Raw genomic sequence first — 23,129 nt, 5'->3', positions numbered from 1 at the left:
AGGGTTGTATAGTTAATTAAAGATAATTTCATAAACGCAACGACATAAATGAAACATCATTTGTAATAACTGGACCGGATCACCCTATTGGGCTAGAAAAGACCAAAGCACGTTTGGTGACCTCGGTTCGGTTGCCTCTGTTATTATAATAAATACTCAAACCGCTTAAACTCTGGCAGCAGTTGACTAACTCGATGAAACCTGCCGGCTCTATGTAGTTTCCAATTTCAAAAAATGAATGCTCGCATTGTTGAACGCGGCACTACTTGGGTCGTTCGAATAATTTACGCAACCATGTTGGGGTTCTCTTCTGTAATTATATTTGAAAATAATTTAATATATGTTATATAGCACAACTGCTTTAAGCATTGAGCCAGTGACCCACTCACCATACCGGTTCAATAACAGGTTTGGTTTTGGCAACTTTCGGAGGAACATTAAAGAAAAGAGACTCGATTCACATATCAATATTTCAGTCGGGTTGTCAGTACGGTTGGGCTATCTTCAAATTTAACCCTTAATTGGTGGGCAATGTGCTACAAACCAACATAATCACCCAATAATATCTTACTCTAAACGGCCAAAAACCGTAACCATATATGTCATATATCTACACTTACAGCGAAACGTAACTAATTGTTTGTCCACGTTTGCCGAACTTTACTATTGAACGTAAGTCGTGTTTAACATCTTCAAATTATTTTTTCATCTTGTGTTCCTTGCTGACTCTACTTGTTATACATAGTAAGATAAAATAAGTGACACTTTAAATTAAAAAAGTTATGTTTGATGAGTAGTTTATTATCGACGTTGAAGTGATGTGTACGCCCCACATTATGAAGATGCCTCCCGAGATATTTATTAACACTTCTGGCTTGTTATACAGTTACTTGTGCTGGGTCTGGGCCATTAACGTTTTAAAGCGTTTAAATGTCTCGGGCCCAGTACGTTTTTTATAACAGACCGGAACACGCCATGCCAAACAAAGGCCGTGCTGCAGCTCCCTACCAGGAAGCCTTGCCAGTTTCCAACAAAATAATATTGCAGGCCTCGTTATAAATATGTTTCCATCATAACCATTTTACTATCATGCTTAAATTATCTGGTTTCTTTAGGTTAAAATTGAAATTTGCTTTCGTTACAGTAACGAAGATAACATTTGTTAGCGTAACATCACAGTTACTGCCAACATTCTCGTATTAAAAATTACGATCCGCTTAAGTTTCATTTGTAAGCTGTACTTTAATCACCCATTTATTAAAAAAAGTTACACAGAAACAAAAAGAAACATATCCAACTAGATGTACTGTTGTTTTAAATTTATGTATACATCCAAAATCAGAGTAAATAAAAAGAAGGTAAATTTAAGCAACTAAAAAATTTACAATCAATTAATAATATTGAAAGGTTTTAAATATTAAGACACACATGTAAGGTCCGATTTGTTTTATATGGTGTTTTATTCAAATCGGACGGTCCGATTTGTTTCATAAAAAAATAAACCACAAATCGGAGGGTCCGATTTGCTTGAAGAATAAAATAAACACGAAATCGGAGGGTCCGATTTGTATTTTTTATTTTTTTTAATTTGTTGAAATGGAAATCGGACGGACCGATTTCAACATTAAAATTTTTTTTTATTTTTTAAATTACAAATCGGACCGTCCGTATTTTAATTTTAACTTTTTTTATTTTTTTTCAAACTGAAAACGGAGGGTCTGTTTTCTGCTAGCACCATATATATGTAAAATATCTCTCTTCTCCACATTGTTGTATCACTGCATCCTCTTCTCCATATAAAATAACAAAAGTTCTTCAAAGAACCAATCTGAAAATAAAAAAAATTACTTTAAAAAAATCGTTGCTAACCTTTACTTTTTCTTTCGGTTGTCATATCTGTTCAGTGTAGATATAACGTTTAAAACAATAAAACAAGGACAAACAGAAAACAGAAAGTAATATCTAAGGTTTGAAATGGGAATTAATATAAATTACCATCATCGTTACATACAAGTTACAAGTAAATATCATTAGTAAATATCAATATGCAATTTGTTGTCTCCAAATTATTTGAAATTCTGTATAATTTTTTTCTTCGAATGTATATAAATCTCGAATTGAAGTGGCAACTGTGTTCAATACAAATAACCGGATTTGAACCAAAATCCCTCCTCCTAGCACGAGTCTGTGGCCCATAAAAAAGCATGGATTTGCAACCAAGCATCGTCTGCACTCACGTACCGTAGTTCCCTTTCAGGGAAATTAACTCTGATAGCCTTTACCAACCTAGTTGCCAAGGCCTGAACGCAACCCGGTACTTTTAGGGGAGCAGTAGAAGTAGGCATTAAAAGTTTCATTACACGTCAGCACAAACTCTTGTATCAACTTGGCCAACACCTACATGAGCCGGGAAGGGTACGTGTGTCGAATTACCACTGACACATCAATCAGATAAAGATTTTGATGTGACGCGAGTGAAGAGAGGAGGCGCTGATTTCATGCTTTTGAGGGTGTTGTTACCCAAAATATCATTTTCAAAGCTTCCCCAGGAAGACTGCTTAACCCTACAAAGACATTATTTCTGATGACGGGGGCGGAAGCAAAACCAAACAAAATTTGAATCCCCAAATCCTCCCACCGTAAAAACCCAAAAAGTAAGTCAGCCTCCCTTAGCTTGTCTTGACCCAATGGAGGAGACCATGAAGCAATTCACCTTTTTCGTTGTCACGAAGGGTCACAACACGGGAGTATACATCTCCTTTGAAGAAGCCAACAAGCAGATTCTCGGCCACCCCGAACCAGAGTACGCAGGGTTCAACAGTTACGTCATGGCACTTCACGCCTACGAATCAAGGATGGAAACGCTGCAGGAGGACAAGGAGGCAACTGCGGAAATGATGTCCGAAACGGGCACAGTCGAATCACCGATGCGGACGCCCCGAACCCTACCAACATTCGAAGGGCGCGTTGCCTGTGTTGTTGGTGGTAAAGTTCAGAATGACCTTTCCATGAATGTCACTATATTCACAATTAGTTTATTATTGACAGGCAAACAATTCCAAATTCAGGCTAATTTTTTTTTAAAACTTACAGGAGCACCAATGATCCCGGCGGATGAGTGTGTGTCGCATAACTTCGCCCTTAGCAACAGCATGGAGCTCTGGCTATCAATGTATTGCTACGACACTAAAATACCCAGCCCGTGTTTCTTTCGTGAGGAAAAATTCCACCGGGAGCTGGGACCAATTTATGCTTTCAATGTTATAATCCCTGGAAACCCGTTTGGGCCAAACCTACGGGCGAAGGGTCGTTACACGGTTCTGGAGGATGACGCGAGGGAGGACGCTGCGTTCAGCATGTTGTGGGTTCTTTTAGCATACACGGGTAATGACGTCAGAGACTTCAACTATCTTCGTGCTAAGTCTCTGGAGAGGGAAAACGCGGTTCTTCGGGAAGAGATCACGAGGCTAGAGTCTAAGATACACATGCTTGAATCTATTTGCGACAATAGCCTTGATTGTATGACCCCATAGATCGAAGTTAAAATCATGGCAACAACCCAGCGATAAAGGTTGCTTTATTCCTGCTAATCCCTTGGTTACCTAAAACTTTGTTATTTCCGTGTCTCTAGGAGGAGGTTTATGTAGGGTTGTCAAGACTTTTATGTTTGACATATTTTGTATATCATTGTGTATCTTCAATGTCCTGATGAAGCATGGCATCGAGAAACACATTACGTTAGGGTTAATCTGCTAATGATTTCCCGTGCTTAGATTGTGAAACGATAATGGTGTGCAACGGTAATTACTGGTGTATTAGTGTCTCCCAAAAGTTTTTCTGATTAAAAGATCGTTCGTTGAACTAATGTGTTGCGAAAAAAGAACATAAAATTGATGTTGCTTAATGCTCTATGAACTGATTAGACGAGATGCAACTATGCTATGCAACTGTGCCAAATTAACATTGTAGTGTTGAACCCAACGTTTTACACCTGCAACAACTAAGCAGAGATGAAATTGTGCATACCAAAGTGTAATCTGCAAAACGATAAACAATAGATATTAAAAAAAATTTGTGGGTTACTTCCAACCGAGGAACCTGTTTGTTTGCATGCAAGTAAACTAATCGGAAAACTCATGCCTTGTAATCCGGATCAAATTATGGTGACGCCATTACAACAATTAACCGAACCTGCACCCTCAACCAATGTAGAAGAAGAAAAACCGATGAGAAAGATGGAAAGCTTCCACTTTTACCCATGTTAAACAGTAATAGTCAAGCACGAAGACAAAACAGTTCAGAAATATGATGCGCTTGTCCAATGCTAACTAAGGTTTCAATGCCAAACATATAACATAGCAGAATAATTGGCTCTTCCTCACAAAAGTGCACACAGTCGAACAAAAATGGAGAGTAACAGCAAAAACAACTACTAAAGAGATGATTGCACCGCGCTGGAGAAATTCATATGGTAGAGTAATCTAAGGCACACAGATTATGTCAAAACTACTTAGTTAAAGGACAGAAAAACTTAAGAGGAACAAAATGAGTTAAGCGTAGCCGTCGCAATACAATCACCATTCACAACGCAGGACAAAAAGTTTTTGACAAATGAAACAGGACAATCCAAAACAAGAAAGTCAGCATCCTATTTAACCCATGTTGATTCATTCAAAATCAACAAATTGGACCAACAGCTCCACCTCAGGTTGGGTACGGGAGATCTCAAAGACGGCCAGCTTGGGGACAGTTATGTTGCACTTCCTCAAGAAATCCCCCCACCCTTGACTAATGCTGCCACAATTGCGCCTTCTTTTGCCCACGTATCTTCCGTAGACTGCCTGGACGGAGATCTCCCCCGCTCTCAGATTTACAATGGCATCATCGTTGACGTCGTCTCCAAGGTGCGGCACATTTGGCTGACCAAATCATAATGGACAATCATATGTAATTAAGGGGAATAAAACAGATAATGTGGTCCCCAAACTTAAAGAAAGAAATAGGTGTATATAGAGTGTAGAGACAAAGCCATTACCAGGAAGTGGATGCCCAATAGCCTTTTTGTGATGTGCATGATGAAAAAGGGGTGCTCGGACTGAAAAGTCTGCTCCACCTCAGCTGCAGCCGAGCTCCTGGGGACATTGATACATCCCATTCGACGCCGGGGCGTTTCAGTAGTGGTTGTGCGTTTCCTGGGCGCCTGGGGGGGTGTTTCGTCGCCGGAGTCATCACCCGTCGTATCATACGTCCTTTCCACACCCGGCGACTGAAAGATGCGAACGCTGAAGTCGTCTCTGCCCTTGTGCTTGAACAGCAGAATGTTAGATGGATGTAGCTTGTATTCATGATAGAACCTCTGCCATCCCCTGCCGAGAGTGATCTCTTTCCACCCATTGGGGGTGCATGCAATCTTGTAAGAATGGTTTGACCCATCGGCGACCGTAATGTATAGATGGTTGCTATCTTTGGGGAGGAGCCCATTCGGTATAGGCAGACGCTGCATAAAAGGGAACATGAGGAGTGCGAGTAAGAGATAAAACAAAATCCCGCGATTAGAGTAAGAAAAAATCGCAAAGATAAGAAGCGGAGTCGACAACCTACCATCGGCCGCGACATCTCTCCGGCCGCTTTGATAACCCTAAGGCCGTCACCTTTGGCGTGAGCTTCGGCCATCTCTTCGTCAGGGCACCAACACAGTGGATGAAGGGGATATTCTGAGTTAGAAGAACCTGTTCAGAGTCGATAGCTTATGAATCAGGCGGATATGAGGTGGAGATCTTATCTAACTCATTAGATGTATTGAGAATTGCAGTACCTAGAAGAATGTGCCGTGGGCTTTTGATGAAGTCTTCTGCTAGAAGCCGATTGGTTGCCTGCCTCGTGGGACCCAAGAAGAAATTATGGTGTAGCCAGTTGCCACTCAAAATTAATAAAACAAATTTCTTTAAATGGAAATTTTTTATTTTCGGATATATGAAAAATTTTAATTTGAATTTATGTGCTTTATTAGGTTATTAGGCTAAAAAATTTGTAATGTGATTGAATTTAATAAAAAAATTACTAATAAATGAAGACATTATGTTGGTAATTTGCACTATTTATAAATTAGAATTTCCTTTTTACTCTTCTTATGTTGTAAATCACCCTTTAATTAAACATGGGAGAAATAAATTATAGTTTTATACGAAACTAAAATCACATTATAACTACAATATATTTAACCAAACGTAGCGATATGCATGTATTTTTTGGAACGTTAATTACCCTATAATATATAGTTAACTCTTTCAGTTTCTACAAACTCGATAGTCACGGATCCCTTTACATTTTTTTTATTCCATCGATTTTTTTTAGCAAGCATATAGAGAACAAAATCTAAAAATTTATTTGCGTTAGTGGCTTACGTTGTAACTTTTTTAAATTTTAAGTTATTTACAACTTATTGTCTTAAATTATAGACATTTTTTATTTAGGTTGGTATTTTTAAATTTTAGGTTATGTTGTTAGGTTGTTATTTTTGAATTTTGAGGTCATCCACATAAATGGTAACAGTATGAATTTTAAAAGGGAAGTTCTATGGTGGCATTGGTTTTGATGGCTAAGGGTGGCATAAGTTTGACTAACAAATTAAATATTAACATAGGGTAAAAAAAATAAATTTAAAACTAAAATGATTCTCTCTTTCTTATAATTTCTTATCATTATTTTTATCAAAATAATTTCTTATAAATTTTTTGTAATAACAAAAATAACTTAGTAAAATATTAAAATAATTTTTTAAATGTATTTTTAATTATAACTTTATTATTATTTTTATTTATAAAAAAAAAATTCTTATAATTATTTTTACTAAAATAATTTTTTTATAATTATTTTTATTTTTAATTATTTTAATTATTATTTTTTACCAAAATAAATTTTTTTATCATTATTTTTTTTGTAATTTTGGAAAACTAAAACCGAAATAATATTCTTTCTCTTGTCATTTTGGTGTTAGTTTTTCGAAATTACAAAAAAGTAATTATAAAAATTAATTTTTAGAAATAAAAATAATAATAAAAATGATTAAAAAAATAATTTTTTATAAATTACTAAAAATAATAATAATAAAAAATACTAAAAAACTAAAAATAATTATAAAAAATTATTTTAGTTCAAATAATTATAAAAATTCTTTTTCAAAAAAAAAAATAATAATAATAAAATAATTATAAATATAATTATAAAATTATTTTGGTGTTATATTTTTGAAATTATTTTTTATAATTATAAAAATAATTATAAAAAATTATTTTGATAAAAATAATCATAAAGAATTACAAGAGAGAAAATCATTTTTATTATAGATTTAATTTTTTTGCCAAATGTCAATATTTTACTTGTTGGTCAAACTTATGCCATCTTCAGCCACCGAAACCAATGCCACCATAGAACTTCCCATTTTAAAATTCACGATATGCAACCCGATTTCGATATTTAATATTTAAGGTTCGTTACGTAATGTTTGCGTGTTATTTTTAAGTATTAATTTCCATTGTTCTTTACCCATCCAGCATCATAGTTATATTGTATTTTAACCACAATAAGAATGTTATTTCTAACTTTATTTGTTTCATCAATAAAAAAATTCAAGCATCGTTACTATCCATCTCTTGAGACAAATTTTAGATCGAATAATAATAAACTCAACAAACCTAATCATTTTCATGTTGCTAACACATTTCACATTATTAAAAATGAAACGCAAAAAATATCTGAACTTTCAAAAAACCTGTGCAGCATATGTTTACAAAATTGTGAGGTAGACAACGTGTTAAAAACAATTTTATTGTTATTAGCGACCCGGGTACTTAATTTAGAAAATTACTAATAACAAAACTAGGGATATATTGACTACATAAACACCAAACACCAAACAGCAAAGCGCAAAACACGTCCTAACCGTCTCCATTCCAATTGGAACTGCCTAATGATACCAGTTCACGAGGGAGTTATTGCAATTCCATAATAAATACAATAATTGTCCATAAACTGTTTTCACAAACTCCAACTAAACACTTTCTGCCGTCTCGGCTTCCACATTTATGATAATAAGTTGTATGCTCTTCAATTTACTCCATATTAAATGGTATACTACGTTCTCAAAAAAAATTTTCTACCATCACTGGAATCACTTTAAATTTAACATCATTTGAAAGCAATGCACTGTAATCTATAACAAAATAACGCCTACCTTCATGACTATATATGGACTGAAAATAATATATCATATAGATTGTAAGTATTACATATTATTGTAATAACTAGATTGATGTTAGAGTCAGGAACCAAAAACATGAATAAGAAACCCTTGACCACAAACCCTAAAACCGTCAACCACGAACCGTAACCAACAAACCCGAATCCCCAGAAACTGTTAAGGGTATGCCCAACACCAAACCAACCTTATCCACGGCCGTGCAAGGTCTCCCAAGAAGCCAGGCGCTCCCTTAAGCGAGCGTTCTCAGCCTCCAGTTCAGCGACACGGGAGTCCACTGACAGACTACATATCCGCTCCAACTCCACAACACGTTCCCTGCAACTCTTAGCCACGTAGTAATTGTAGTCGAGGATCTCCTTCCCTGACTCTCCAACAACCGCTTGTAGGGATGATAAAGCGGCATCTTGCCTGGCCATGCGTTCATCGCGCGAGAACCTGCCGTAGGCAACAAAGTTGATTCCGTCGGGTGGGCCCACCACATGAACCACAAACCCATAGTAGCGGACGCCATGGACGGAAACGCAATCGCGGGCCTTAAACACTGGAGGCCCTGTCTTAAGGGCGTCGCATGCCCTCCGCAGCGTCTGCTCAAGGTCCTCCGTGATGACAAACTGGTCAGGACTCACGGTGGGGACAACTTCTAGACTTCGAAATGACAAAAAACAATAACAATGAGCAGACGTAAAGGAAAACCGGGAAAGAAGATAATGTGAAACCGCCTACCGTCGTCGCCGAGAGGGTCGCTAGGGCCAGGTCCTCCGGAAGAACCACTTGCATCACCAACGCTGGGGCTCCACATTGTTCCAACCCAATGAACACCAACTCACTCACTGGAGGATGTATAACAACCTTCGATCTTATTAACAAATTCCGCAACAACGAAGTAATCTCAAACATCAAACTTATATATATTTATATATGGCGTGCCCCATCACATTCTCCAATCCAATTATGTATACACACTTATCTCATTAGACAGTCACACCGCTTCCCCAGGGCTTTAAATTGGATAATAAATGCATTAACCTCACCTAACCGTTTTTCCCACCCTCCACCAAATATTGAACGCTTTTTGATCTCTCATTAGACGCGTCTCATCATCTCCTCTCTATGTGATAAAGAAAACAAATTTCAAAAACACGAAGTTCAAATACGTGATATTAAACTACCGTGCACTATGCAGATAACACAAGTAATTAACGATTAACTATTCAAATATTAAACGGCTAAGTATCTGCCCGAAACTTTAACATTCTACTAGTTGCACGTGGAATAATGTATACAACAACAGCTTAACAAAAATAAACTCATATTTACAACTTTTGTTTAAGAACGGGTGAACAATGTATTATAATAGAATAACATTAATAGAGTTAATTTAATTAGGATAGTGCTAGGGGAACATTGTTAAAACATTTTCTGGTTCATCTATTCTTTTCCAATAATTAATACCATTCCCCATACAGTTTTCAGTTTTCAAAACACTACACTTACGCTTACTCTAACGTTTAATATAACGAATGCGATACTCACAACGTATCCGCTACACTCAGGTTCAGGTTTCCAACGGGATAGGTGGACTTATAAATATGGAGCCTATCTACACTCCTATGCGACACTCAAAACACCATACTCTAACGACGTATCCCCATCCACATCGAAAGAGGAACCAACAGGAACAAACTGAAAATGACAATCGACTGTTGTTCAAATATCGCTTTCATTCCGGACGACATATGGGAAGCAATAACCATTAAAGTTGCGACAGACTCCATCCGATCCCTGTGCAGTCTCAGAATGAGCTGTAAGGCTGCACACGATGCGGGAGAGGCCGATATCGTTCACCGGAGTGTTTCCATACCACCCCCGCATGCTACGCCCTGGTGGTGGTGCCTCAACCCGGAGGCAAATAGATTCTTTGATCGCTGCATGGCAGCTGGCAACCCAGAGCTTCTGTTTCGGGAGGCACTGCGGGAACTCTTCATCAGACGCAACGAAAACGTTGGCATCCGGATGCTGAACAGTGCATCAAGTAGAGGCCATGCAGCAGCCAAATACGCAATGAGCATGATGTTGATGCTTCGCACGGACAACAATGTAGAAAAACAAAAAGGGCTGGAACTGTATCGGGAGCTTGATGCGGCTGGTTTACTCGCTGACAGTAACGCGAGGTGCTTTTCAATTCTGACAGTATCGTGGCCAGGTGAGGTCCAAATGCCCCGTTTAGAAGAACAACACACTGTCTGTGCCTCACCTACGTGCTCCACCAGGGGCCACATGCCTCTTCTATATGATTATCGCAGACGTGCGGCAGAGCGAAACTCCGTCCATGCTTTCGGCAGGGCCTCTCATATCCCCTGCATCCAGTGTCGCGCAGACTACGACCTGCAAGCCTTCGTCAATCTCCCATGACTTAATACAATTTAATTACAACCTGCATATTAAACATTAAATAAATGACTTGCTACAATTGAATTTCCCACTTGTTTTATATTTAGTTTTGGTAATTAAGTTTCGAAGTTTATAGATTATTTCATAATATTTAATTTCAATAGCAACCCTGCCCATCATCGAAGCAAAATTAGGCAGCTTTATGCTCCTATCAGAACGACACATGTGAGCCCCACATTCGCTAACTTTCCTACCGTTGGAAATATTACAGTTGCAAAATTTTAATTTCCCGTTCAAATCACAGGCACATTCGTCGTTGCCTATAAAAACCACCAAAACCAACCTCCCATCTTAAACATGCGCAACCTCTTAACCTCCCATCTATACTCTCACTTGGAATCTCAACATGGTCCGTGCCAAGAAGAAATACTATGTTGTTTTCATAGGGAGGGTCCCTGGTATCTATAGTTTCTGGCCGGGCTGTCATAGGCAAGTTAACGAATTTAGCGGCAACCTCCATAAGTCTTACGAAACCTTCGATGAAGCTCGTTTGGCGTTCGAACAATTCGTATCTGCCAACCAATTACAGACTCAGTTCACCGACAATGGTTCTGTAGTGCATCCAATGCATGCAGCATCCATTCGACACAACCCATCACAGATCCCTGAGCAACTACTACCTATCGACCAAGGTATACAGGAGCAACGTCAAATTGAAGGAGGGGACAACCACTCAACTGTCCGTCAAAGCAACCGATCCAACCAGAGCCGCCGCCAACAAAATCCCTACCACTTTATCCTGTTTATCTTCGTAAACATCCTCGTCCTATTCTTAACTCTGGTTAGGTTGGTAGGCTCCTCTTAACCTTACATGTAACAGCACCTACAAGCATGTGTTACCTGGTTTGTAGCAGTCTTACTTTCGAATGTCTTGCCTTGTTTACTTATCTATCGTATATTCTATTGTATTAATTAGTCTAATGCTCAGTTCACGCAGAACATCAGCTTATTATTCGACGTGAACTGTTATTAACTCAGCGAAGTCTAGTTTTTCATACGTGATTTTAGCAACTTAATCCCTTAATCCATTTACCCTCCTCCTCTGTTCAGGACATCTGAACATTTGCCGGTATATGCAAGCTAAGATTTATACAAATCGACAAGTTTAACTTGAAAAGCGATGATTTTTTGTTCATTCTGATTTTTTACATTCCTATTATGATAGAACGTAACGTTACTTCATAAAGCTTCTTTTTTTTTTAAATATAAAAAGACAAAACGTCGTTACTGAACAATGAAAGATTGCTTCTAATTATGAAAAGCGACTACGTCATACGCGTTTTGTTAAAAAGACAAATTTGTTATACTGAAAACAAAATAACTTACCCAATGTAACTAACGACAAAAAACCACAAGAATCATACGATCTGGTGCAATTGGGGATTGAGAATGACACACACTTAATTAATGATAATAATTTGAAGAATCACGCACAGCGACAAAAAATTTTATAAACTGAAAACTGCCATACGAAAGGCAAACTGCATAAAACATTATATCGTAGTGCAATGCAACGATGCAAGTAAGGGAAAAAGACGACTACATTCTTTACCCACTCTATGACACCTACAACTAATACGCAGAGATTATTAGCGGAATAAAAACATGAATGGCGGAAAAATGTAAAAAACTTCCATGACAAACACAACTGCTTCACTTGCTAAAAGCTGCGTGAAAATGTATAGCACAAAGTAGAGGTGTAATTCATCTTTCAGCCCGACTGGGAAGTAGAAAACGAGAGTTGATGAAATGGACGGGAGGAAAAGGAATGGCATGTCATGAACTTTCCAAGTTAAAACACCTCCATGATGGTTAGATTATTGACAGTCATGGATCCGATTGAGACTGTGTTCCTTCATTGAAGAGATGTCTAAATACAAACAAATTCCGTACAACCCGGTTGTAACATGAATAGGAACCAGACATTTCTTGTATAGTTTCACCATTCTGTAATGAATTGGAGCAGATCTTTCACCAACCCCCTGTCATGAAAGTGACACATTTGAGTTAAAAGGGTTGAAAATTTAAGGCATGTTTGGAAATCTAAAAAAATATCAACGGAAAACGACAATACAGAAGATTTAGTTGGCGAAAACCAAGTCCAAAACAGCTAAAGTGGTTCATCGGCTTCTTTATTTTCTTCATCAAATAAGAAGAATAGTTTTTGAAAGGGACAATACAAAGTCAAAGGAGGTTCTTTAAACGATTCATAAAAATATATAAATTTTCAAAAAAAGGCAGGAAGAAACATTGGCATAACGATGGAAAAAACAACAAAAAAAAAACAAGAACAGAACATAAGCATACCTGAACCGGATAAGCATAGAAGACAAACATGGGTTCCAGCCAACACAGCAAACCGTGTCTTTGCCTTCCACTAAACGAAACACAAAACCCGTGGTTTGTTTTACAAAGCAAAACAGAAAGAACCAGACTTGAACCTTCAAACAATGTAAAAGAACAGAAGCAACCGAACCTATGCTTGCCACTAAAACTGAAGAACCAAGGCAAAGCAATGCAGGAAGATGCAACATTAGTCTGATGCTAATAAAGCTTTCACTGCAATAAAACTAGCAAAACTGAACAAAAAAATGGGCCACAAGAAGATACACAATCTAAACAAAAATGAATTAACGTTATATTCAGTAAGTTTATTTCCAACAGAGAAAAAAGGATGAATATATACAGCCTCATGGCCCCAGCGAGGTCAACAAACACAGTCACCTGTTCGGCATGTCACGTGAATGAAATTTATAAGGTACAAATACTGAAACAACATGGCAACAACATATATGTACCTCTCCAACAAAATATCCTTTTCATGTTGCGCAGAATGTAAATCCCGTTTCTGACATTTGCTCACTTTAAATTGCTTCGCTCTTGCCTTCCCTCCTGACGAAAACAGGATTTATAGCCAAAGACGACGGTACATGTCGGCATAAACTTTGCATTCTTCCCCGTATTTTCCAATGCGCGCACGCAACATTTTCTAATCCCCCGTTGTGGGCCTCGTCCTCGGGAAGTCAGCGACAATTACATGCACATCAAAAAAAATTTCACTGTATATATTATTTCTATTGCGTAATTTTTCGACGGCAAAAGAGATTATACATCATATCAGTTTCAATTTCGTGCATTCCTATTGTATTTTCGTGCTAACAACAATCATTAGAAGACCATGTTGGCAACATCACGAGGTACCATCGAATTTCTTAAAACAGAAATTTTCGAGTAGCCTGCGGAAACAAATATTGTTGGAGCTACCAACGGGGATAAAATAGAAGTAAAATGGAGCAAGAAAAAAAATGACAGTGTTTGACTGAAAGAACGCTGAGACAGAGTTGTAGAGTGATCGGAACTAAAGCAAGAGTTTCTCGTGGCATTTAAGTACAAAGGAGAATCCAAATTTAAATCCGCGGCGATTCGTTTGGCTGCCTCCGAAATTGATTACTCAAGTTTCAGAGGTTTCCATAGTGATCACCATCATATGAATCGGAAAATTATTTCCCACACAGCGGTCATCTTCATGGAAACTTATCAAACTTGAATAATCAATATCGGAGTCACTCAAATGAATCACCAGGAATTTGAATTTAAATTCCCCGTTGTTCTCAAAAACAACGAAATAATCTTGCTTTAACTCCGATAAGTATACAACTCCGTAACGACCTTCATTCAAACAAACGCTAAAATCTTCTCTCTACCTCCATTTTACTTCTATTCCATCCCCAGCTGGTAGGTCCAACAATATTCAAGTTTTCAAATTACATTACAATAATTCTTTGATCTCTAACTGGCATAATAAAACATAACCAAAAACCCAGCAACTTCTGATGCAACATGAAACAAACCAAATCATCAACTTATACACCCTTTTCGGGCACCAAACAACTATTTCTAAATTTATTTACCAGCACTAATCCCCTTAATTAATTATTTAATATTTGTAAGGCAGTCATCAACTGATTCAAAAATATAAATGACACAAGGACAAACTTCAACGTCACTCACCTCGCCAATTGATACACACGAACTGAATGCCCTATGGCAGAACAATATCGGTTTTGCATCCACATCTCTCATCCCATACATTACGGCAGTATTCTATAACCAAAAATTTATATAAAATAAATTCAAAAAACGAATAAGCTCATTCATAACCAAAATTAGAACTTCAGGATCTCCGAATACAGGTGGTTATACTTACAGATTTTCCAACGTCTGGGTGTGCTTCCTACACTTGTCCCACCACACTGCACACTCGATCGGTAATCGCTGACATAAACACTCGGGATTTCATCCACCAAATACAACCGACTTCCAGATCCGTCGGAAGGCATCTCTCTCAACCTCTATCAAACAGATTTCAGATTAACCAAATTTAGAGGAAGTTTGACATCAACAAACATAAAGATCACACACCTGAATGGGAGAAGATGGGCCCCACAACTTACGTAGCAAACAACAACGGCAACCCATTTCTATCCGTATCATGCATGCAGCTGGAACTACTAGATCTGCCAGGTATTAAGTTTCAATTACAAACACTGTTAATGACAATCAATCGGCTATTTGAAACAAAATAAAATGACAAATTCAGAGAAGTTCAAAAATTCAAAAACCATGATAACAGTAACAATTACCAGGAAATTCAAAGAAAGCTACACTGGATTACACACCAAACAAAAGAAATCGTCCAAATTAATACCTAACTTGGAGCCTCCATATCTGGAGTCGAACGGGTTCGGTTCGCCGGTATGCCACTGTTGGGAGGGGATGGTCCACGCTTCATCTTCGCTGTCCGGCGCTGCTTCGACGCCGTTCTTCAACGGGACTCCCATGGGATTAGGGGCCGTCGGTTCCTGGGACTGGGAGTGGCTGTGGGGTGCTGCTTCCGCGCGACTACGACGGTTTGCGAGGGACTGGGATGACTGCGTCGGGTTGGGTATCGCGTTTAGAGAGCGGGGTTTCTAGTTTCTTCTACCATGGCTGCGCTAGGTTACGACTACTGATATTTAGGAAATCAAATGGGGGTGGGACATGGTTTTTATACCTGACCCGATCCAACATCAACAACCAGGCCCATGCCTTTTACTGCACAAAAAAACCAACTCCATGCTACCACTCTCCACTACCGCGCTGGCTTAATAGCTGCGGCTCAACTCCATAATTTAACAACACACCACAGCTGGCTCTGGCTGCCCCCCATAACAACAAATTCCTGTGGGTTTCCTGGTCACCTTTTCAATATGTTTTCAGAACACCTTGCACCATTTTTCTGTGAGTCTACACCATAATAATCCCAATAAATCTACACCCTCAACATTTTTAATGATATATCTCAAGGGTACTGCATCCTGGTTCACCAAAGATCCAAAAAAGTGGTCTGGACCACTTGAAACGTTTCCTAAATTATATAACAAATTTTAAATATGATAATTTCTTGAAAATTTTTGTTAACATAACTTCATAATTAGCAATTATTTTACTAGTTAATGTGCCAAATACTCTTTAAATATGGTAACTTCATATTTATCTTTCTATCTAATGGAATTTCAAACAAAACTTAGGTTGCGTTTAGAAGAGAGATTGAAACTGAGAGACAGAGAATAGGAGACAAAAATTGATAGATCGAAACTAAACTAAATTTATATATTATATTTGATGTAAAATATCTGTTTGGTTCAAGATAAATATAGGGATATATTTACTAAAATATCTTTAGTTATTAAAAAATATTAAAATTTTAGTCCCCATCCTCAGAAATTTTAATCTCTTATATCTCCACTTTTTGGATGTACCGAAGGAATTGAAATATTACTCCTTAAAACTGAAATTATAAATTGAAATATTACGCCTTAAAACTGAAATTTTAATTTCAATTTCTAACCACCAAATACAATATTAATTTCAATCTCTAACCACCGAATACAATACTGAGTCCCATTCCATGGACTGGAAACAAACACTACCTTAGTTCCACTAGATAAATTGAATATATAGATTATTAAACAACGTTATTATGTCCTGTCATCCATCATATTTTAAAGCCCACATATGCTAGTCGTGAGATTTCATGTCAAAATTCATCCACTCAAGTTATTTATACATATCAACAAAAATTTTATGACTTGAGCTCATCCCATGTACTTAAGGTAATTACTAATTAGGGTGTCAAAATATCATAATCTACAACAGCAACAAAAACTGCTAAAATCTGCATTAGAATCAGAATGCTACAACACTAGAAGCCTAGAACTGATAAATGCCAAAATAACACATTCATTGGCAAGCAAAAGCTTAAAGCTGTTCAGTGTTCACCAAGTGAAAAAGGCATTCAGAGCAATGATAGGATTCGTGAAGGATGAAGGATAATAGAATCTCCTTACCATTTTTTTTTTTTGTGACATGCCTTTTTCTCCTTTTTTTTTATTTTTACATATAATTGTTTCTCAAAAATTTCTATTTTTTGTTGTATTAAAATGAAATTCTATATTAACTTTAAAATCTTCCTACAATCTGAAAGTATATCCAGTGAATTGGGTTAAAAACGAACATGAAAAAAAAAAATGGGGTTTTTCATTGGTTTTCCTTCAGCGAAGCAGCAACACCTCTACAAACTCGGCCATCGGCGCAATCTGCCGCCAACCAGCCACTACTTTGATGAGCAAGTTTGCATTAAAGACAGTAGCATTTGCATAAAAGAATTAATCAGACATGTCATCTTCAGCTCCACTAGATTGATAATTGTGTCGATGATGCTGTTCGAGATCATCATCCATTTCTAGACCCCTTCTCTTTGAAGTACTGGCTTTCGAACTTGTATAAACCTTCACAGCATCATTGATATATAGGAAATTATTTTGCAAATTCTAATTAATGCAATGACAAGCTTAACGAAAAATTCAGTGCCATACCTGTGAATCCTTTCGCTCGATTGCTGCAACATTCGACCTTCGCCTTACAGTCACTCTTGCAGGTATTGGAAATTGCTCGACCTCATCACTTGATCTTCCCTCTTTAGCCCTCTTTTTTCTTAAAACAAGTTTTGTTGGAAGAGGCTGCATGTGAAACTTAATTTAAACACAGCGAAAACCAATAAACCATTATTAGTTGAGAAAGCGATATTGGTTCCATAAAATACCAAATAACGTGCTTCTGACTCATCAAATGCAACTAAGAATGTTGTAGGGTCATCTGCATCATCACCCCGAACCTATCGAGACCATAAAAAGAAAAATTGGCAGCTTAGTTTAAAATGAATTTTTTTCAAAGGAATTTTAAATTAGCTATCTAAATTTAAAACCAAATCATGATGTGATTTCACTCTTTTTAACTATGAAAATCTTGCCACATACATCCCAGTGATACTCGCGAACCCAAGAATATGAGACATCTTCATTTTCATCATATATATCCTTTGACAGCTGTCAGCACAAAGTACAGACAAATAAAAAGTTAATCAAAACTGTTAATAAAAAGAATGAGCATTTCAAAATTGAAATCCATATTTAAATGTAATGCATACCTGTCCAGGTGTTGGGGTCATGTAAGCCAAAAATTTCTCAGGATTTGCAGGATCTGAGCCAGTTGCAACATAACTTTTCATAAGTGCCTGCATACAACAAATGGTAAGAGTTCTCTTCAATTGCATAACAGTGATACAATACTCCTAATTCTACCAATGAAACCATAAGAATATAACACTCCTAATCCTACCAAATAAACAAATGTTAGAAGATTACTTCAAAAGTCAATTCCAGGCAACACTAAGTATTCGTTAAAAAACCACGAGAACAATTTAACAAGACACATAAGGTTGCAAACAGTTGCAGTAAAGGCATAACTGCTTTCTATATTGCCATATGTGCTATTTTAATTTTTTGATCAGCCTTTCTCCAGATTTTAAACTTGAAACGAAAATGAACATTTTTTTTAAATAAAAACACAGAAACCGATTATGAATGTAAATCATCCATGCAAGTATGCAACATAGCTTACCTTTGATTCACAGGCATCACGAACAGATTTGTCCAACTTACCATACATTTCTGAATCAGCTGTAGGAGCATTATCAAATGCAGCAATAACAAACTGTTCATCATACCTGCAAAGCAGTATAGAAGGCAGCTCAATCAATATGATAAGATATAATGTCATATAGCAGGTCTTCCTTCTAGTATGAAAAACTAAGACTCTACATTTTTAAAAATGACAAACTAATAGCTTGGCAGGATAAGTAATAATCTCGCGTATATCTGGTGGTGCCATACCTATCAAAATCAGGTAACAAAGGCAAAACCTCAACAGGATACAAAGATTTGTTGGTTGCATGAACAGGGCGTGACTTAGCTGCTTCAAATGATGCTTCGATTTCCCTGATCTGTCTTTCCCTAAAAGAGAGAATTCAAATATAATTGTTAAATATAATTATCTTTCACATATTAATTTCTTTATCAAAAATAACTTACAAAATTTAAATTACTCAGATGGATCAGCTGGTATATGCATACCTATTGTTACGACTGTCCAACATGCTGCGGCCTCCTCTCATCTCTCTCAGCTCCTTAGCTTGTTTTTCAGTTAAAGACTACAACAGGATGTTCATAAACTATTGTCCATAGAGAGAGTAATGCATCATCATATTTACATATATGTGTGTTACCTGTTTTGTTGAATCCATGCTGAGGGGAGATATATATTGTGTTTTGACAAGCCAAGCTACACCTTTATCAGTAGGCCTGTCTTTTCTTTTTAAGCCGTCTTTCTTTATAGGAGTAGCCGCAACATCATCTCGCAACAAATCTTCGTCTTCAGGAGCAAGAGGTAGTCTGACACTGGGAGGGCTGAGAGGCAAATAAAAGAGTTCGTCAAACCTTCTGATTCAGCATATCATTGAAGTATTCAAAATTATTAAAGGGGTTAGGAATAATACTTATAAACACTGAGGTCAAGCAGGTCCAGAGGAATCCCAAGATCTGGTTCCACAAAAAGTTTGGGTTTGTACATTTTCTCCAGCGATGTGATTGTATATTTCGTATATCTGGGCAATGCAGATAAAATTTCCAAAGGTACATACATTAGCACAAGTATACTTAATTGTTGAAGTACTATTTTGAAACAAAAATCAGTGCCTAATGGCTAATACATCACCAGAAATCCTTAAGACTTACAAATAAACAAAAACAAATTTCCATCCTTACATCATATCTTCTTGGACAATGGACTTCTTACAACTTTACAAGTAAGCCCAACAAAACAGAAGATGAGCTTGGCCATTTACAAATTAACCACTGTTAGCTTATCCCCAGTTTCCCCATGTCTCTAGCACTCTATTAACCAAATGGAGAACCATGCTTTCATCAAACTCTATCCCAGAAAGCATACAGGGAATGGAAGTATCAAGTGACAGACGACTAGAACATGATAGTTAAGAAAAGTAAATCCTAAAGGATTGGTGAAAATTATGTCTAATTTAGATGTTTAAAAGTGGCTACATGACAATCAATAGATCAAATTATCAACCCTTGACTTTCATTGATTGCCAAGAATCACTGCTCCCACGAAGTATGTCCTTGTAAATTGCAATATACTTGCAGGGCATATCCAAAGAAGTACCTCACTATTTTACATCATGTCTATAAATGTTGCAATAACTTATATGTTTTCCAGCTCTCTCAACTGAGAAAGGATAGTCCTCTTCGTTTCCTCCCACACTTGAGAACATTTATCACTTAACAGCATAATTGAAAAAAATATATATACTTATTAGATAGGTGAAAGTAGCACAACACAAATCAATATTATCTCATCAATAGGATAGAATTTCTATAAACGTGAAAGAGAGCAGCAAATGTACATACTGATCTTTATCCCTCTTGAACGCCATAAGCTTAGGTTGTGCACTTGGATCTGGAAGTTCATTTCGGAATCTTAAATGAGAATACACATTAAAAATGAGTCAGTATTTGAAGTAAACACTAGAGGAGATTTAGGATCATCCACAACAACAATCCATTTGTCTGCTTATGAATCATCAGTAACACTGAGTAATGTAACTCAATTGAGAAAAAGCAAAGGATTCTTAAAGACAACACAATCATACATAATTCGAGATTCTCATATCCAATCAGAAATTTATTTATCCACCAACAGCAAAATCTACATACTCACTTCATTTTGCACAAAAATGTTGTTGGCTTTTTCAACCTATTTTCAATTCTCTCCGCACTCAATAAGGGTGTAGTTCTCTTCTCTGCTGCCATTCGAGACCCTGCAACCGAACCCGAACCATGCCCCTTCCCAGATGACATCATCTGAGTCTTCTGCAAGACACTGTTCTGTGATTCCTTCAGCTGCTGCCTATGCTTCTCTTCTTGCCTCTGCTTCTCAAATTCTCTCTTCTTCCTTAACCTCCTCTCTTCTTCTGTCTCAACCCTCCCCTGCACCCCGTTCGGCTTCTTCACTGGCATTGGAGGAACAGCAGAAGGCTTCTGCTGTTTATGAGGATTTCCATGATTTGAATGCTCATAACCTTCCTTTATCGGCCCTTTATCTCGGCTATGCATCCGTCTCTCATCCTTTGGTGGCGGCGGGGGAGGAGCTGAAGCAGGAGGAGGAGGTGGCGAGGAAGGTGGAGGGGGTGGAGGTGGGATAGAATTGCTCGGCGGAGGCGAAGATGGAGGCAGAGGGGGAGGTGGTGGAGGTGGCTGCTGCCCATACTGAGAGTATTGACTAGAAGGGTAAAACATAGGAGCACCATGTGAAGAAGGTGGTGGTGGAGGTGGAGGCGGGTATGAATTTTCGGGTGGTGGCGGTGGAGGTGGTGGATAAGGGTAGGGGTGATGGGAAGGAGGAGGAGGTGGTGGTGCAGCACCCCCACCATGAGAATGGAAATTTGAATTTGGGGGCATTTGGTTATAAGGTTGTGGAGGGAATGAATTTGAAGTAGAAGGGTCTCCACCACCACCACCACCATAACCACCACTCCAATTCTGATTATACTGATGGTTAGGGTTTTGACTAGATTGCGGAGGGAAGGGCCTGTAAGAGGCCATTCCTAATTTCAATTTCAATCACCACAAAAATTCACGCACAACAAAAAAGCTCAACTCAACTGAATTCCCAAAACAAAAATCACACTATCTAGGTTTAAATATCGCTAAGGTTATCTGGTTATTCTTCTTCTTGTTCTTATAAAGTTCCTTCTATTCTCTTCAAAATTTGAAATTCAAGCTTAACAGAGGTAAACCCTAAAAATAATAATCAACGACAAAACTTGATTCCGAAACATAAAGCTCGCAGAAAGTAATAATAACAAGTTGTAAAAGTAACCCAAAATTGCAAAACTGAAAATTGGTGCACGGATTATAATGGGGTAGAATAATGTACAGAATGTGAAGACGACGGGGAAAATTGGAAGAAGCAGAATCTGAAGAATGTACAAAGAAATCTATGAATCGATAAGAGATAGTGAAGAAGAAGAAGAAGAAGAAGAAGAATGGGAATTGGGAAGTGGGTTTTGTTCGTCGGAGTGTTCTTGAGAACTGCGAATGAATGCAGCTCGGTAGTCGGTACGGTACGATCTCTAACAAGCTCTATTTTTCGTTTTCAGGTTTTCTTTCTTTTTCTTTTTTTTAATAATTTGGATTTTGTATAAAGTATTTCTTGGAGGGTTTTAGTATGAAATTTAATTAGAGATTGTGTTTGGGATTTAGATAGAGTATTTTAAATTTTTGAACAACTTTAAATGATATTTTTTTTGGTGACTGAAATAAATTAAACAAAGAAAAACAAAAGAAACAAAACAAGGAACTGCTTAAATAGAGGGACAGTCCCGTTTAAGACTACTCTTAAACTCCTCCCAAGGTGAAAGAAGCTCCACATGCGAAAGTTGTAACTTCATCGCCATCTTTGCCATAGTATCTGCCACCGTGTTTGCATCTCTCATAATCAAACGAAAGTCAACACGCCAATTCCAATGCATGATATCTCTTATTTTGAGCACCAGTGGATCAATAAACCCAAAACCATCTTGAGTAATAAGATTAAATGCTTCCACACAATCCGTCTCACAAATAACATCTCGTTGACCCACATCCCAAGCTAAGAGATATCCTCTCCAAATAGCAAACAATTCTCCTTGAAGAATACTATTACTCTCAATCATTCCCAAACACCCCCTTTGCCAGCTCCCATTACAATCTCTAATAACACAAGCAAAACCAATACTATCACCCGAACCAAAATAACTAGCATCACAATTAATCTTAAAAGTACCAATGGATGGGGGATTCCAAAAACCATTTAGAGTAGAGGGAAGGGACATACGTTGTAATTCAAAAATATTTCTAAGCTCCTTTTCTGAAGTTAATGCCAGACAAATGACTTTTTCCGGAGGCCAAGTTTCATGGGGATT

At 37.5% G+C, this 23,129-nt stretch overlaps 2 protein-coding genes across 2 annotated transcripts; one reads left to right on the top strand and one right to left on the bottom strand.

Moving 5' to 3' along the window:
- The first annotated feature begins 9,949 nt into the window (after nt 1-9,949).
- Nucleotides 9,950-10,672, top strand: LOC148543577 (putative F-box protein At1g67623). Its single transcript, XM_088498576.1, has one exon. The coding sequence runs from the start codon at nt 9,950-9,952 to the stop codon at nt 10,670-10,672; it is 723 nt and encodes a 240-aa protein (XP_088354702.1).
- Nucleotides 10,673-16,971: 6,299 nt separating this feature from the next.
- Nucleotides 16,972-22,412, bottom strand: ELF7 (hydroxyproline-rich glycoprotein family protein). Its single transcript, XM_088498429.1, has 12 exons — nt 20,885-22,412; nt 20,575-20,643; nt 19,647-19,754; nt 19,377-19,557; nt 19,225-19,301; nt 18,985-19,104; nt 18,713-18,818; nt 18,240-18,326; nt 18,070-18,138; nt 17,856-17,927; nt 17,629-17,772; nt 16,972-17,541 (listed from the first exon to the last, which is right to left on the bottom strand). Exons 1-12 carry the CDS (start codon nt 21,766-21,768, stop codon nt 17,419-17,421), a joined length of 2,040 nt encoding a protein of 679 aa, XP_088354555.1. The 5' UTR covers nt 21,769-22,412; the 3' UTR covers nt 16,972-17,418.
- Nucleotides 22,413-23,129: the final 717 nt, after the last annotated feature.

Source organism: Arachis ipaensis, chromosome B9, assembly GCF_059453495.1.
Source record: "Arachis ipaensis isolate K30076 ecotype BB chromosome B9, ASM5945349v1, whole genome shotgun sequence".
Lineage (NCBI taxonomy): Eukaryota > Viridiplantae > Streptophyta > Magnoliopsida > Fabales > Fabaceae > Arachis > Arachis ipaensis.
Note: the sequence above shows the minus strand (reverse complement) of the source record. Positions and strands in the feature narration are given on the sequence as shown.